The sequence below is a fragment of the Eulemur rufifrons genome, unplaced genomic scaffold, assembly GCF_041146395.1.
Source record: "Eulemur rufifrons isolate Redbay unplaced genomic scaffold, OSU_ERuf_1 scaffold_510, whole genome shotgun sequence".
In the NCBI taxonomy this organism is placed as follows: Eukaryota; Metazoa; Chordata; class Mammalia; order Primates; family Lemuridae; genus Eulemur; species Eulemur rufifrons.
This window is the reverse complement of record NW_027183292.1, coordinates 4,534-20,539: the sequence shown is the minus strand read 5'-3', so window position 1 is coordinate 20,539 and position 16,006 is coordinate 4,534. Positions and strand designations below refer to the sequence as shown.

Sequence of the window (16,006 nt, the reverse complement as noted above, 5' to 3'; positions counted from 1 at the left end):
ATAATAATTCTTACTCCAATTTATTTACCCAACTGATGTTAAAACTCTTGTTCACGTTAATAACTTAATGGAAATGCTTGTACTAGCGTTATTAGCTTGAGTCTTCTGTAATTCTCTAAGCTCTGTTGATACGGTGACAACTGAATGAAATCTTTGCAATGTAATTAGACTGCATACACGTGTCACATATTCCTTTTCCTCAACTAACTAACCCATGTTGGGAAACATTTCAACCTAATGTCCCTCATCATTTTCTCATCCCCAGCACAGCTACGTCTCCCTCAGGGTTTCTGACCCCTCAGGATGTGGGTTGTCACACTGTGTCTCTCGCACAGTAATACACGGCCGTGTCCTCGGGTCTCAGACTGCTCAGCTCCATGAAGGCTGTGCTGCTGGACGTGTCCCTGGTCATGGTGACTCTGCCCTGGAACTTCTGTGCGTAGTTTGTTGCTCCATTGCTAGGGTCGATCCGTCCCATCCCCTCCAGCCCTTGTCCAGGGGCCTGTCTCACCCATTCCATGTAGTAGCTGGTGAAGGTGTATCCGGAAGCCTTGCAGGACACCTTCACGGAGGCCCCAGGTGGCCTCACCTCAGCCCCGGACTGCACCAGCTGGACCTGGGAGCGGGCGCCTGTGCAGAGGAGACAGGACTGGGTGAGACCCCCTGGCTGGGTCCGGGCCCCTCCTCACCCTGGGACTGGGGAGCCCCTCACCTGTCGCTGCTGCCACCAGGAAGAGGATCCTCCAGGCCCAGTCCATGGTGAGTAGCTGAGCTGCCAGGGGCTTCTCCACAGCAGGGACGTGGTGGTGGGGTGAGGCTCTCGGGGCGCAGGCATAGCTGTATGTACCCCAGCAGACCTCAGGCCATTTGCATATTCATGAGGCAGGACGTTTCATAGCCCTAGACCTGCCCCAGTGTGAGAAAGAGAACCGAGATGATGCGGGGGCCACGCAACAGGGCGATACCGAGGACAGGTGTCCCTGCAACCCCCTTGACTCCATGTGCACAGAGGTCCTCCCACTGAGGGACAAGCCGCCAAACACATGTTCTTCACTGTGAACCCACATGGGAAATGCACGGAGAGCCCTGGGACCATCTGTGCCATTTTATACCCAAAGGTCTTGTCCTTTGGATCCGTGAGTTCCCTGAAATTTTCTGCCCATTTGTATATAAAAATGTTCCCTTGCCCCCAGCTGCTTACTCTTAGCACATGCAGGAGGGCTAGAGACGCTTTGTAAATGTGGCTTTCATTAAAATATTGTGTTACTTAAACACAGCTGTGGAGGAATAATACATCATATAAAATTCTTGTTTTCGGTTTTTTAAAAAAGGAAGAGCCAGTCCCCAGGAGGAACCCCTCCCCACCTCCTGTGCGCCTGCTGCTGGCGGCAGCCTGTGCTGGGTGCTCCTGAGCGCCCCCTGCAGCCCAGCCCTTCCGGCAGGGGAGGTTCCTTCTGGGCTTGCAGAGCATCTTCCTCCCAGTGTCCCAGCCCAGGGTGACCTGGCTGTGCCCTGGGTCCCATGCTCCTTCACTGACAGCATGTGCTTTTGACTGGAAAGGGTGAACTGGCCTTTCTAAACCCAGGGAGCTCTGCAGGGAGGCCCCAAGCAAGGATTCTGTGAGAGCCTCGGGGAGTCCCTTCCCTGGAGCTCCACAGGCCCTGGCCCGGCCACAGCCACAGTGGTGCAGAAACCCGCGGGGCTTGGCAGAAGCCTCGTATCTCCTTGAAGTTCTTCTGGTTAAATGTCACTTTAACCCACAGCTCATGGGCCTGGCTCAGAGCTGGCCACACAACTACTGATCCTGCAGGGCACAAACGCACACACACACTCACACACACACACACAGTAACACACACACTCACACACACACACACAGTCACAACACACACTCACACACACTAATACTCTCACACACACTCACACACACACTCACACACACACACTAACACACTCACACACTCACACACACACTCACACACACACACACACACACACTGTGGCCCGCGTTCACAGCAGCCGGAGTGGTACTTCCCTTCTTCCCTGCATGTGGCACATGGGCCGAGCCCACACACTGACCCTGGGCCTGGGTATGTGCCCTTGTCAGACAGACAACAGCAAACACCTCACAACGGGAGAAAGGGACCTGCCCACGCTGTGGGTTTGCCTGTTCTCCCGGCTAGAGGGACCCTGCAGATGCCCCTGGGTGGGGCCAGGTTTGCCCCTGGAGGGCCACAGCTGGCAGAGCCATGTGCAGTCAGTGCAGCCAACACCGAGCTGCCCGGACTGTGGGGAGGGCCACCCTGGCCCTGCAGCCCAGCAGGCCCCCTCTCAGGGACACAGCCAGGAGCCGGAGGGCAGGGCCCTGGGGACCTGGATGGGGCATCTCCCCAGGTGGAGAAGCAAGAACTGATCTTGGAAGAGGGGACTCTGGAGGGAGAGCTGGGAAGGTCCGAGTCCCTGAGACCAGGGCCTGGGATGGGCCACCACCTCCTGCTTCCCCCATGGGGCATCTATTGTGGGCCATGTCCCTGTCCCATCTGGGCAGGGGGGATCCACGGGGTGACTGTCTTTTGCTTTTTACTTCTCAAGTCCAGGAGCAGAAGAGCCGCACTTGAAAACCACAGTGGAGGAGACACGTCTGCTTCCTGGTCCTGGCTGCAGTTGATGCTGCACATGGACCCAGTGTCTCCGCTGGGGTGAGCAGGGGCTGCACGTGGCCTGGGGAGGACGCGGGTGATTGTACCAAGGTCCTGGATCCCCCATCCCGTAGCAGGGCCCTTTGCAATGTGACTTCCTGGTGCCTCCTGCCCAGAGGAGGGGGCTGTGTCTGGCCCCAAACACAGGCTGTGCCCAGGGACTCCCTGGTGCCAACCACAGAGGTCATGAAGGTGCAGGGACGCTAGGTGTCCCCACTTCACTGCTGCCCAGGACACTGAGGAGACCAGTAGGGGTGTGAGCCGGGGCTGGGGGCCCCTGGGAACCCACAACTGAGGGGAGTGAGGCCCTGATAATTCAGAGCAGGAGCTGTCGGCCAGCTCAGGTGGTGCTGCTGAGCCGGGTCAGCTCCTGGGTGGGCAGCAGCCGGGTGAGTGTGGTTCCTGCCCTGTGAGGGAGGCCAGGCTTCCCCAGGGCTCCCTCCTCACCAGCAAGGAAGGTGGCATTGACCATCCTGGTGTGCCCAGCCTGCTGTTCATCTCCCCTTCCTGACCTCCTCCTGGCCCCCAGGCCCTGCATCTGACACAGGGGCCGAGGCACTTCCTAGTCACCCCTGCACTTGCCCAAGCCCAGGGCGCTGCAGGAGAGACCTGGGTCTCCCTGGTTCTGTATCTGGATGAGCCCAAGGGATTCCCAAGGAAATGCTGAATATTTCCATGGGGGGAAGAGAAACTTTGCAAATACCACAAAGGATGAGAAAGAAATGAGTGTGAGGTTGATGAGAGAGGGGTGCTGAGCATGTAGCTGCCAGAGGGTCCAAGTTCCTCTAGTGACCTCGGTTTTGTCCCCCTGTGTCTGGGCTCCCTACGTTCTCCTGCTCAGATAGACTTGTTATGGTCTGAGACGCGAGAAATGACCACCTAAAGACTGAATTGAGCCAAATCAGGAATCTCTGTTAGCTGGCCAGCGACTACTCTCTGCACCACCAAAGGCAGCACAGAGAGCAGCAGGCAGCCTTTGAAATGGAAAGTTTTTATATTGTAAGTTTGTGGGTGGAAAAGTATTAAGATTGAGCAAGCACGTGTACAAGAAGCCTTGAGTGAGCATTACGTCATTTTCTTATCTTTGGTGTGACAGGATCTGGGCCATATCTTGTTCATGCAAAACATGAGTGTTGTAATCGCTTCATGCAAAACGTGGGGCTGGAATGATTTTACGCAGAACATGGGTGTTGTAGTCACTTAGGGGTTTCTGTGTTGGGGGTACTGTCTTGAGTAAGCAGGAGCAAGCAGGTTTACAGAAGCAGAATGGCAGATTAGTGACTTTTCGATGCGAAACTCAGACTGTAACATTCCCCACTGGTTATTAGGAAGAATCAAATCATTGATTCTTTGGTATTAACATCACAAACATGTTGATAGTGGGTTTGGAGGACCATAAGTTTGACAGCTTGAACTCTTTGTTTAACATAAGAAATGAGGCTGTTTATGAGCCAGGGGCCAAGGAGCAGTGTCAGCAGAATGGGAATAACCGGTTTTGTTATGGCTGACAAAAGTGTTGTCATCCACGGGGATTAGGAATGCTAGAGATGACAAGTGCTTTTAAACTTACCCCCCCTTTTTTGATGTTTATAGTACTGTAATATACATCAATACATAGTGTCAAAAATGATCTTGCAAACAATCTATTTTAACCTTTTTTTGGCTATCTGTATCACCCTGTCCTTCACATAAATGTTTTAAGTAAATAAGGTGTTTAGCTTATTTCTAAGGATTTATCTTGTAAGTACGGAGTGGAATTTTGAGTTTAAAGGGCAGTATTCCCTCCCAGCCCAGGAAGAGGGGGAGGAGGCCACTCAGAGACATGTCTTCAGAGGCAGCAGAGTGGCGGGACCTTGGACAGGCTCTAGCCCAGCCTTTGCTGAGGCTCTCCGGGTCTGTCTAATTATGACAGTGTCATTTATTGTCTTTGTAAGCACCTAAGTGTAGTTTACAAGCTGATGGGGGGGGTGTCATCTGCTGGATTAAAACAGATAACTGGGAGGAACCAGAGGAGTCTCTGGAAAGTCTTATCTTTAGTGGGTCCTCGGTGGGCTGGGCATCCATTTCTTGGGGAGTTGATCTGGGGTCGCCTTTTGATCTGCTTGTGGTGGATCCAGTGGTTCTTTCCGGGAACCCTCACGGCTGTTGGCGTGGTGAGGGTCACTGGCAGGGATCCAGTCCACCTGGCCTCTAAGCTGGCAGGTGGAAGTTTTCTTATCCAAACGAGGTTTCCAGCCTGTACCTGTAATAGAGCTTTCTCGGGAGTGGGGTTAGTCGGCTGAACATGATTTTACATAGGGTTGTGCTTTTGACATACGGAGTGTATCTGGTGTTTAGTAGGGCAAAGGGGAGGAGGCTTACTCAGTCTGCGCCAGGCTCCAGCTTTAATTTGTTTAATGTTTTTTAAAGTTTTATTTATCCTTTGTATCCATCCTGAACTCTGAGGCCTATAAGCACAGTGCAATTTAATAATTGAGTCGTTTGGGCAATGAACGCCGGGCCATGGTTGGACCCCAGTGCAAGTGGGAGGCCAAATCGGGGAACAGTTTCAGTCACTAACTTTTTTGAAACTACCTGTGTTGTCTCTGACCTCATAGGAAAAGTTTTCACTCATCTAGAGAAAGAATAAATATAAGCAGGTAGTGATATCTGTATTTGTCTAGTTTCACTTTTGTAAAGTCCACTTTTCACTGTTCCCCTGGAGCTTGTCACCTTTACCTGGTCCCGAAGGGGGAGATTAGTGCTTTTACCTGAATTGACTTGTGCACAGGTGAGACACCTCGTTGTTACCTGCTGGGCCATCTGATGTAGCCAAGGAATGTAGTAGTCCATCACCTCAAATATTTGTTCTTTCTTTGTAGTGAGGATATTTAAAATCCTGTGTTTCAGTTATTTTCAAATACACATTATTATTAACTTTACTAACTGTAGTTATACTGTGCAACAGAACAGAGAGCAGTCTATGAATGACCCAGTTAGAAATCCAAAATATACTAAAATAATATATGGTAAATATAACGGGGTGTCGTCTGGGTTTTTATCCTCTTCAACAAAAGCTGTAAGTATCTTAGAGCAGAAATTCACTCGTTGACAATATTGCATATTGTTAATACTGAAGCACAGATTAGTATTAAAGCTAGGAATCCCATAAAAAGTTTTTAAAAAGTATCCCTATATCATTATGGTTTTTGCCATATGTAATAAGGACAAAGAGGTACACCTCACCTTAAACACTGTAAGGATTTCCTTGCCTAAATCACCATGGTGATAGCACACATTGTTCCAAAATATTCTACTGAGGTCTTGGATGCTCTGGCCCACTGAGTGGCGACTTAAAATTAAATTGCTTCATTATGACTTACTCTCAGGTATGAGAAAACAAGACCCCATGTATCACCTCCTTAAAATAGTAAATACAGGCTGATGTGAGTTAAAATAGACTGTTCAAAGGTGAAACCCGTTGTGGGCGAGCAGTTTAGAACAGAGGAGATTAACCCAGCTGCGTCTGCTGTGGCCGTCCCCATTTGCTGTGTTTCACTGGGAGAGAATGAAGCATCTCACGGTAGGTGACTGCAAACGTCATGTTGTGGCTCTGCACACTGTCACCACATGCATCTTACTGAAATAGCTGACTTCTTTCCATCAGCAACTGGGAAACATTTTTCTCTTGTAGATTTGGTTGCTCTGCTCTGATAGGGGCATATTTAAACAGGCTTCCAGCCACAGATTAGAAAATTCATTGAAAAAAGAACCTATAAATGCAAGTAAATATAAAATAATCAAGAATTACTTCAAACATATACTATTGCCTTGAGCAAATGAACTAAGAAAATAAGCATGTTGCTAACTCTAGATATGAACGTTCAAAGCTGCGATATTGTGAAGAGAGGATTCCGCGCAGACTTGAGTTGTCCCTGCACGGATCACACTTTCCCACGATACACACGTGCGGCCACGCCCATCCACGCCATCCGTTCCTGCCGTGCGTCAGCTGTGCTGCTTCTGCACACACATGATCTCATCTAACAGGTCCGGGGTGGCGTCTCCCCCACAGTGCTGCTGCCTCCCCCTCTCCTCCAACTGTGGTGCCCACTCATTTAAGGAACAGCCTCTCTCAAGCCCTCACGGGAGCCCCCCAGGCTGATTTCTGGGCTCCTCACTTTGTTCCAGAATCGCTCAACATCAGGTCCTTTCATCTGATGCCATTTCTCTTGGTCAGACCCAGGTGCCCCTGCCCAAGCCCTTGCAGACTCAGCCAACAGAGTCCCCGTGTCCTGTTCTCCCCAGGAGGACACCAGCCTTCTTTGTCATAATGTCCATATTCCTCACCCACACGCTGAGTGACCCTTCACCTGTGGCCACCTCAGGGGCACCCACCGCGTCCTGCACCATGACATGTGCTCACCAACTCCTGAGTTTGCAGCTCCCTTGGGCTTTACATAAATCAAGTGGGTTTTAGTGCTGTAGGAATTTTGAATTAAAAAGACTATAAACAACTAAAATCAACAAAGTTACTCTAAAGAAACAGTGGTCACATCTGTCCTGCTGGTCCTGTCCCATCCTCCACACTCCCTGATGTGCCCTGTGGTGTTACCACCTTCCTGTCTGACTGTAGCCATTTCATAGGTAGGGACTGTACAAGGTGGCAAAGCCTGTCACACAGTTAGCTGTTTCGTACTTACGATGAGGACACATCTGTGTCTACAGGTAGACATGGAAATAACTCAAGAATGGAAATTTTTTCATCAGATGGATGGTGCACCTCATTTTCCATGAGAATCTCTCATGATGACACACTACATTGTGGAAGAAATCTTTTCCAAAGCCCATGTGGTTTAGAGACAAATCCTTGTTCAATACATGACCCTGGTTCCTTCTTGATAACGGTGGGTGTGAGAATAAAAACAAGGCATGATTTTGCTCTCCATAGGAAGGAGGAGAACATAGGAGAGGGCAGTCAGGAGGAGCAGAGGGGGGAGGATGAGGAGGCTCTTGGACAAAGGACCATCTGGGGCAGACACTTCACACAGGAGGGCCTCGACTCCAGGTTGTGGTGTTGCCATGGTCTGACCCCAAGGACTCCACTCACAAGGACCTGGATGCCACCCCAGACTGCTCAGCACACTGAGGTTCCCACCTGCAGGTCTCCCCGATGCCACAGGTGTTGAAGGTGACTCTGTGAGAGTCTCAGAGGACACATCCCACTTTGACCAATCAATCTCATTCTCTGAGCTACTAATGGCCACTTGCATTTCCAACGTGAGTCCATGCCCAGGTGACAGCAGGAGGGTCCCAGCAATGGTGGGTGACACAGTCCCATCAATCTTTCCCAGGTCTCACAGGAGACACAGCCTGGGCCACACCTGAGCTCCAGGCAAAGGGCCTGAGCCCCAGGATTTAGATACAAAGACCACACCCTCCATTTTCTCGGGATAGAAGGAGAAGATGAAGATGTGAAAATAGAACCTAGGGAGAAACAAAACCGACTCCCTGGAAAAAAAATTAGAACTAAATCATTTCTGCATCAGAAATGTTCACTTTTACAGGAGGAGAGAACAACTTGAAACCGTTAGGTTTTATGAGACACTGACCCTGCCCAGGTCCCTACATGTCCCAATCTGAATCCCAAAGACTGTCCCACTCAGGGAGTCCCACTGAGGTCTGTGCGCTGAGTCTGGTTGGAAAATGCCCAGCAGGTTCCCCTGGGCTTCCTTCCTCAGGACTCTGACCCCTGTGGTAACAGCAGGGTCATTTTTGTCCACGTGAGTGACGTTCCGCCTTGTGTGCAGGTGAGAATGTGTTCATTTACTACAACAAGACGCTTCTAATTCAGACACTACAGTGACGACAGCAGAGCCAGGAAAGAATATAGGTCCCTGGTTGAAATTTCTAGAGAGGAGGCACCAAAATCTGACAGGAAATGAATGGTTCTTGTGACCTGGGCTGACTCTGCTCCTTGTGTCCTGCGCGCCCCCTGGTGGCCCCGCGCGCACCACAGGAGGTTTTTGTCTAGGCTCACACTGATGTCCCCTCACTGTGTCTCTGGTACAGTAGTACAGGGCCGTGTCCTCGGCTCTCAGACTGTTCATTTGCAGAGACAGCGTGTTCTTGCTGTTGTCTCTGGAGATGGTGAATCGGCCCTTCATGGCGTCTGCGTAGTATGTGCTACCACCATTACTAATGGCTGAGACCCACTCCAGCCCCTTCCCTGGAGCCTGGCGGACCCAGCTCATGTCATAGCTGCTGAAGGTGAATCCGGAGGCTGCACAGGAGAGTCTCAGGGACCCCCCAGGCTGGACCAAGCCTCCCCCAGACTCCACCAGCTGCACCTCACACTGGACACCTGCAAACACAGACACAGCCTGGTCAGAAACTGCCACACACATCCCTGTTTCTCTCATTCACATCCCCTCCCACACCCAATATCTCCAGTTCTCCATGAATTACCTTGTAACAGAGCCACAAGGAAAACCCAGCGCAGACCAGACTCCATGGTGAGTGTCTGTGTTCAGTGCTGATCACCGAATGGGGACACCTGGGAATGCCGGGGCTGGGGCTCCTGTCCCAGAGCTGCAGGGTGAGGGCTGGGCTGGTTTTCATCAGCAGAGGGAGGGCCCTATTTGCATGTCCCCTGCTATATAGCAAGCTCTTGGGTGGGATGCCTGAGGGAGGGCAGGGTCCAGGGGTGAGGTGAGCATCCTGGAGGAGTTCATAGGACATGATATTTCACAGATGAAACTGTACGAAAAGAAGGAAGGTGCAGTTTTGCAATGTGTTAAAGAGTGAGCACATGTCTAGTGAGAGCTACCTGCAGTATCTGGGCCTCAGCTCCCCAACACTAGATCCTACTGCTCGTCTCAACCAACCCCAGCACCAGTGTGGACAAGCCCCATGGGCTCTGCAGTATCCCCTTTGACTAATGAGAACATGATGGGATTTTGCTGCATTCTAGTGTTACAACTTCAAGGTTGCAACAAACTTTGGGCCACAAAATCCACACCGCCCTTGACGCGGTTGTGCATTAACTGTGACATGAGCCTCACTCAGCTGAGGGGATTCAGGTTCACACAAATTGTCAAATGCAACTGGGCTTCCTCTGTGCTGGGCCCAGGGCACATGAGTGGGGCCAAGAAGGATCCACTGAAGTTTGTCCTGACATTTCCGTCTTGCCAGGCAGGTCCACACTGGCCCGGGTTCAGTCTATGGGGCTGACACACGCTTGGGACAGTAGCCAGCCCTGATCTCTGTGGAAGTCAGGACGTGAGCATTAGTGCCCAGACTCCACTGCCTATGGCTGCAGGTGGCCCTGTAGTCCTACTTGTCATTCACTAGTGTCCCCTACAGCCTCCAGTCTGGAACCTTCAAACACATGGCAGCACTTTGCAGTCAGGGTTGCTGCATGTTGTTCCCTGATGGAGTGACTCAGGCCTGAGCACTGCAGAGCCATTGTCCTTGGTCCCTCGGCCACCCGCAGGCATGTGGCTGATGCACTTGACCTCCCCAGTGTGGGATGCAGTGGAGAAACCACAGAATCTGCCTAGGCCTGAGGGACAGCCCCTGCCTCCATGGGTACACAAGCTTAGCCTCCAAAGCAGAGTTAGTGTCAATCAGTGGGAGGGGGCCTGTCGTTGTTGGGTGGTCCTCACGACTGAATGGCCTCAGACCAGGTCTCAGATTCAGGGGAGCACACTGTTCCCCCAATAGGTGTGATCCTTCCTGGGAAGCAGAACTTCTAATCAATCACAGCCTAACATTGGGGCAATAAAAAGAAAGATTTCTCAAGTTGTCACCATGGTGTGTGGACAGGAATTAATCTCACCCCTACCACTGTTTAGCAGACCCAGGTGCCACAGCACTCTGTAGGGCCCGGCACATGCTCCATTCCTTGTGACCAAGGAATCCCTGCAAGGGACCCTGGTGTAGATTAATCAAGACCCATGTGTTAATTTTTCTTGTTGCTGTGATTACCATTGTGGTATTAATAATTTTGTGGCATAAGCTTGTACGTAGAACAGTTTTCCAACATTTTCTTCTATAATCCTTCTGCTCACCACTCAGAAAAATTAATTCATGGCAGATAACAGACGTGACCCACACTGTAATTTACCTCCCACAGCCAGTACGGTAGAGGATCTGACACAGGACTGTTCCCCAGTCCCCTGTGTGAGGGCTGGTGCAGGGACTGGAGCGAAGCCTGCATGGGAGGTGGCCCTGCATGTGGGCACCACTGAGAGTGTCCCAATGACACCTGTGCTCGGACCTGGGCCACCTGTAGAGCATTTCTTGTTCAATCTTAAAGGGCCATGTGACATTTGGGTGTGTGTTACCAGGTAATGAAATTCATCCTCTTGGTTCTTTCTCCCTGCAGGCAGCACCTGTGACTAGCATGTGGGTTATGCATGAGTGTGCTGTCCGGGCCTTGGCGAGAAGCCCTCTGCATTTTGTCCCGGCCTCTGCAGAGTGCACTCCCTGTGCCATCACACTGACACTCACGTGCCTGGGATTAGCCAGTGGACAACAGTCGCCCTCTGCGACCAGCGACTCCAGCGCCGCCCGAATGGTCCATGAATTAAGTGGCCACAGTGACAGGGCTAGGTGACATGCATCACCCAACTTCATGTGCTTTCTCCCCCCAAGGCAGACTGAGGTCCTCCCTCTGCCTAATCTGAAGTCTGCAAGCAAAAGAGCCGAGCAGTGACCTCAACATGGCTCCTGAACTGAGTCACGGAATCACTTGATGGCAAATTCCCTAAGAACTCTGAGTCTGGAAGGTGCAGCAACTCATCTTGCCTGGATCCAGCGCATGTGTGTGTCTTTCCAAACCCAACCCTCGCCCAGGACCACTAGCCGTGTGATTACCCTGCACCCAATTCTGCTAATGGTGTCAGCCTGACATTTCCTGGGGCCAAGGGCTGCATTTCTCAGTAAGAGACACTCAGCATGGGGTTCCCTGGAAGGAGAACCTGTATCTGCCCTGTAAGTATCTCTGTAAAAATTCAGTCTGAGTTGCATTTCTGTGGGAACAGATGTAACTTTCCGGGCACCCTGCCTTATCTATCTTCATAAATCTTTACTTTATAAATTATATCTGTGGTTCTGTGTATTATTTTTATTTCGGTTTCCTACTATTTTTTCATCCTTTGTGACAACCCCTGTCTGAGGGACCTGAAATTTTGCAGGGAGCTTAGCTAACTCCCTGCAGAAAAACGAAAAGAAAACATTTATGTCAGTTTCCAGTAATTTTATGTGATAAAATGGTCAGCCTCATCATTGTAGCATTTATGCCCATCAGGAATTCGTGTGCATGTTGGCGTGTGACAGAGTTCTAGTCACGGAGGCAGGAGAGAGTCTCTGTTGTGACCTTGCTGATCCTTCAGGGGAAATTTCAGAAAGGTGTCCTCTCGTCTTCCACCCTTGTCCTATCTGTGTGTCCCTGAAAACACTCTCACCACGTCCACACAAGGGGGGTCTGGGGGATGAAGGGGACGTTTTCTGCATATCAGTGTGAAACGTTGAGACAAGAAGCTCCTCGGGTAGATGAACTTTTGAAATTGGCAAAGATGGAGCCACTCACATCCGGCTTCTTGTTTCATTAGGTTATGATTTTCCTTATTGTGTAGTTATTTCATGTTGCCATTACTTTTTGCTAAAATAGCCAGATATGATGGTCTAGAGGCATTAAAATCAAAAGTACCTGATTTCCTAGTAAGGAGCCCCCGCTGAGGTGAACAGTGGAGTGTGGTTCATTGTGTGCTAGGACACGTGGCTGAAAGCTAAGTGTGGGCACAGAGCTATTTTGTCTGCATCAGCGAAAAGTTCTGTATATTCCTTGGATGAGACTCTCATTGAGACACTTGAGACAATATTATTTGTCGATCAATCACACTTCAATAATAAACCTGGAAGTTACTAAGCATTTATTCATATTACTGAAGAAAATTTCCCATTGGAAATGTTGTGCTCAACTGGAGGTAAAATCAGCCCATGTGGCAGAAGTCATTGCCCTTCTTGGTGCTTGTCAATTAGCCAAAATCCAGGATTAAATGCGTATGTTTTTAAAATAGTACATGAACTTGGGATATTTTGCAAACAAAACGGTTTCTCAAAGGTTCTGGTAAATGTATCAAAATGAACAAAAAACTAAAGAACTTCTAGATAGACTTCTAAATCCTAGAGATCCAACTAAAGTAAATAGGAATCATGCAAAAAATAACATGGGGGTTAGACAAGTGTTGTACGAAGTCATTACCGAGAACAAGCAGCCTAAACTTAGTTTGTGATGCTGTCTAACCTTGTGAAGCATCATCACTGCTCATGTAACACACCGTCCATTCATTGGAAATATTTTGTAAGTGTTGAAAATGTTTATCCAATTAGCATTATGAAATTTGAATGTCAAAGTTTTAAGCAATTCTTGAAATTCCTTCGCCAGTCTACCATGAGCACTTTCTTGCAGCATTCTGGTCCACTCCCTCAAGGACACATCAGTTGTTACACTTTCCCTTGGTGGCAACTGAACAAACATTTAGATTTTACCACGATTACTAGCATTTTGCTATTGCCTGTGAGAGTAAATAATTTTGAAAGCAATTAATGCATTACAGACACTCCTATCACCACAGATTCAGGGTCCTTTTACTGCATCTATTTAGCAGTCTCTCATCATGTTCAACCAGCACAGAGTGTGTGTTGGAGAAACATCAGGAAAATACTGGTAATGAGCCATACTGGAACAAATATTATTAAGGACTTTAAGGGAAACACAGCAGTGCAATTCCAGGGAGGAAATCCTCGGGTTCACATTTCAGAACGACAGCATCAGTTCAGAATTCTAGACACTTGGAAGGCTGCTGTAGTAGAGAATGTCAAACTGAGCGTCCTTGTAGAACCTGTGAACCTTCTCATATTTCGAAGCCCACAGCTGACCCAAGGCCTTCAGGATAAGCTGATGAGCTTGGACAGTGAAAAGCTTCCCCCCATGACATTGGACCAAGACCCTGTCTAACTCCTCCTCCTGCTCATCCTCATTAGTACTATCATTTGTTCATACTAATGAAACATCTTCTATTTTTTGGCAGACTTCATTGTTTTCCACCCATAAAGGCCTTTGCCTGCTTTTCAAATAAATTTATAACAATATTTAACAGTTGTTGAGTGGAATAAGAAGTCAAAGTCTCTTACATGCTGTCTGTCCGATGACATCTGAAGGCCCATCCTTCGTCTTCCTGTTTGCCCCACTCATGGGAATCCTAGGAAGGAATCACAGGTGCTTTCTCACCACATGGCTGTCGGAGGCCCAGACCCCACCAGACCCTCCCTGCCCCACCAGGGAACTGTTGTGAACACCTGAGCGAGTCTCCCTTCCAGCCCTACGAAGCCACTTGGGACTGTCTTGAGAGGCCTGCCCTGCTCTGCAGACACCTCAGTAGTGGAGACACTCACCCTTCCCGTGTTCACTCAGTGTGTGTGTGTGTGTGTGTGTGTGTGTGCATCTGTGCCTGCCTGTGTGTGCAGGTGTCTAACACCATCAGAGGCAACATCTACACTAAATGTCGGTGGGTCCCTCTGCCCTTGAATTCTGTCAGATATAATCGACGTTGTGAGCCTGGTGCTGGGACACGGAGCTCCACGGGGTCTTCCTGCTCTTGCTTAGGACGCTGACTCCGTCTGCCCCTGACGTCCAGTAGGTGCTTTATCCTGCTTGATGCCTAGAAGGAACCTTTACTTCTGTGTGCTGTGCTGCATTGTGTTGTCCAAGAAAAAAATGTTTTATTGATTTTCAGACTTACTGAGAAGTGTTGATCATTCATGTCCATTTGGGGAGAGGAGAAAGTGCCTGGAAGGCACTGTCTGCCTTTTGAGCAGATGACAATATTTTCTCTCCTTACCACCAACATATCCAACTCAGAGACTGCAGAGGGAAACACAGAATCGTGAATTCAGAGAAGTTCCCGAAGGGAAACTGTTTTCTGGAGAGGAAGCCACGACCCTGAGAGGAAACCAGCCCTTACCCTCCACCTGCACCTGCCCTGGGCTGACTCTGATCCTTGTGTCTTGGGCGCCCCCTGGCAGCTCTGAGCTCCCCCATGGGAGGTTTGTGTCTGGGCTCACACTGATGTCCCCTCACTGTGTCTCTGGCACAGTAGTACAGGGCCGTGTCCTCGGCTCTCAGACTGTTAATTTGCAGAGAGACAGTGCTTTTAGAATCATCCCGTGAGATGGTGAATCTGCCTTTCACAGATGCGGCATATTCTGCTGTTCCACCATTAGTCTGGTTTCTAATGAAACCAACCCACTCCAGCCCCTTCCCTGGAGCCTGGCGGACCCAGCTCATGTAGTAGTCACTGAAGGTGAATCCGGAGGCTGCACAGGAGAGTCTCAGGGACCCTCCAGGCTGGACCGAGCTGCCCCCCGACTCCACCAGCTGCACCTCACACTGGACACCTGCAAACACAGACACAGCCTGGTCAGAAACTGCCACACACACCCCTGTTTCTCTCACTCACATCCACTCACACACACAATATCTCTAGTTCTCCATGAATTACCTTGTAACAGAGCCACAAGGAAAACCCAGGTCAGCCTAGACTCCATGGTGAGTGTCTGTGTTCAGTCCTGATCACCGAATGGGGACACCTGGGAATGCCGGGGCTGGGGCTCCTGTCCCAGAGCTGCAGGGTGAGGGCTGGGCTGGTTTTCATCAGCAGAGGGAGGGCCCTATTTGCATGTCCCCTGCTATATAGCAAGCCCTGGGTGGGACAGGTGAGGGAGGGCAAGACCAGAAAAAAATTGGGTGAGTGTACAGTGATTAATAGCTCGTGTTCACTTATTTAATTTACAGACACATAGAAACCACGTGCTGTAGGTGTGAAGTTTCCATGTATTTTACAGATGTAAACGTAAGCCTAGACACATATGGAAGTTGTGTGATATGTCCAGAAACACATATCTGGGAATGTCAGTGTCTGGGCCATGATCCCGTCCTTGGAACCCACTGCGGACCAAACCTGGACATGCCTAGGGTGGATTCTAGAACTCCAATTTTATAATAACAAGATAAAGCCAGTTTCTTCCCTCTCTGCCTTTTTTTTTTTTTTTTTTTGAAAAATATATAGAAAGCCTGGCACACAGGATTAATGCAGATAACTGAACCTAAAATCTCCCTTATTATCTATTTGTCCATCGCTCCTTCTCTACCAAATCATCTATTAATTGTTCATATTAACTTTAATGAGGCATAGTTGGTACTCAGTGGCCTTAACACAGCTGAAGTGAACAAGTGAAAGATGCTGACACACCGTCCCCTG

At 49.6% G+C, this 16,006-nt stretch overlaps 1 protein-coding gene and 1 gene segment (V, D, J or C); both read right to left on the bottom strand.

The window, feature by feature from the left end:
* Nucleotides 1-240: 240 nt before the first annotated feature.
* Nucleotides 241-820, bottom strand: LOC138380525 (immunoglobulin heavy variable 1-2-like). The segment is given in 2 exon segments: nucleotides 241-630; nucleotides 713-820. Coding segments are annotated over 2 exon segments (363 nt in total).
* Nucleotides 821-900: 80 nt separating this feature from the next.
* On the bottom strand, nucleotides 901-15,293 carry LOC138380524 (uncharacterized). The gene is made up of 5 exons (XM_069464977.1): nucleotides 15,248-15,293; nucleotides 14,827-15,143; nucleotides 9,147-9,192; nucleotides 8,735-9,042; nucleotides 901-1,020 (listed from the first exon to the last, which is right to left on the bottom strand). Exons 1-5 carry the CDS (start codon nucleotides 15,291-15,293, stop codon nucleotides 901-903), a joined length of 837 nt encoding a protein of 278 aa, XP_069321078.1.
* Nucleotides 15,294-16,006: the final 713 nt, after the last annotated feature.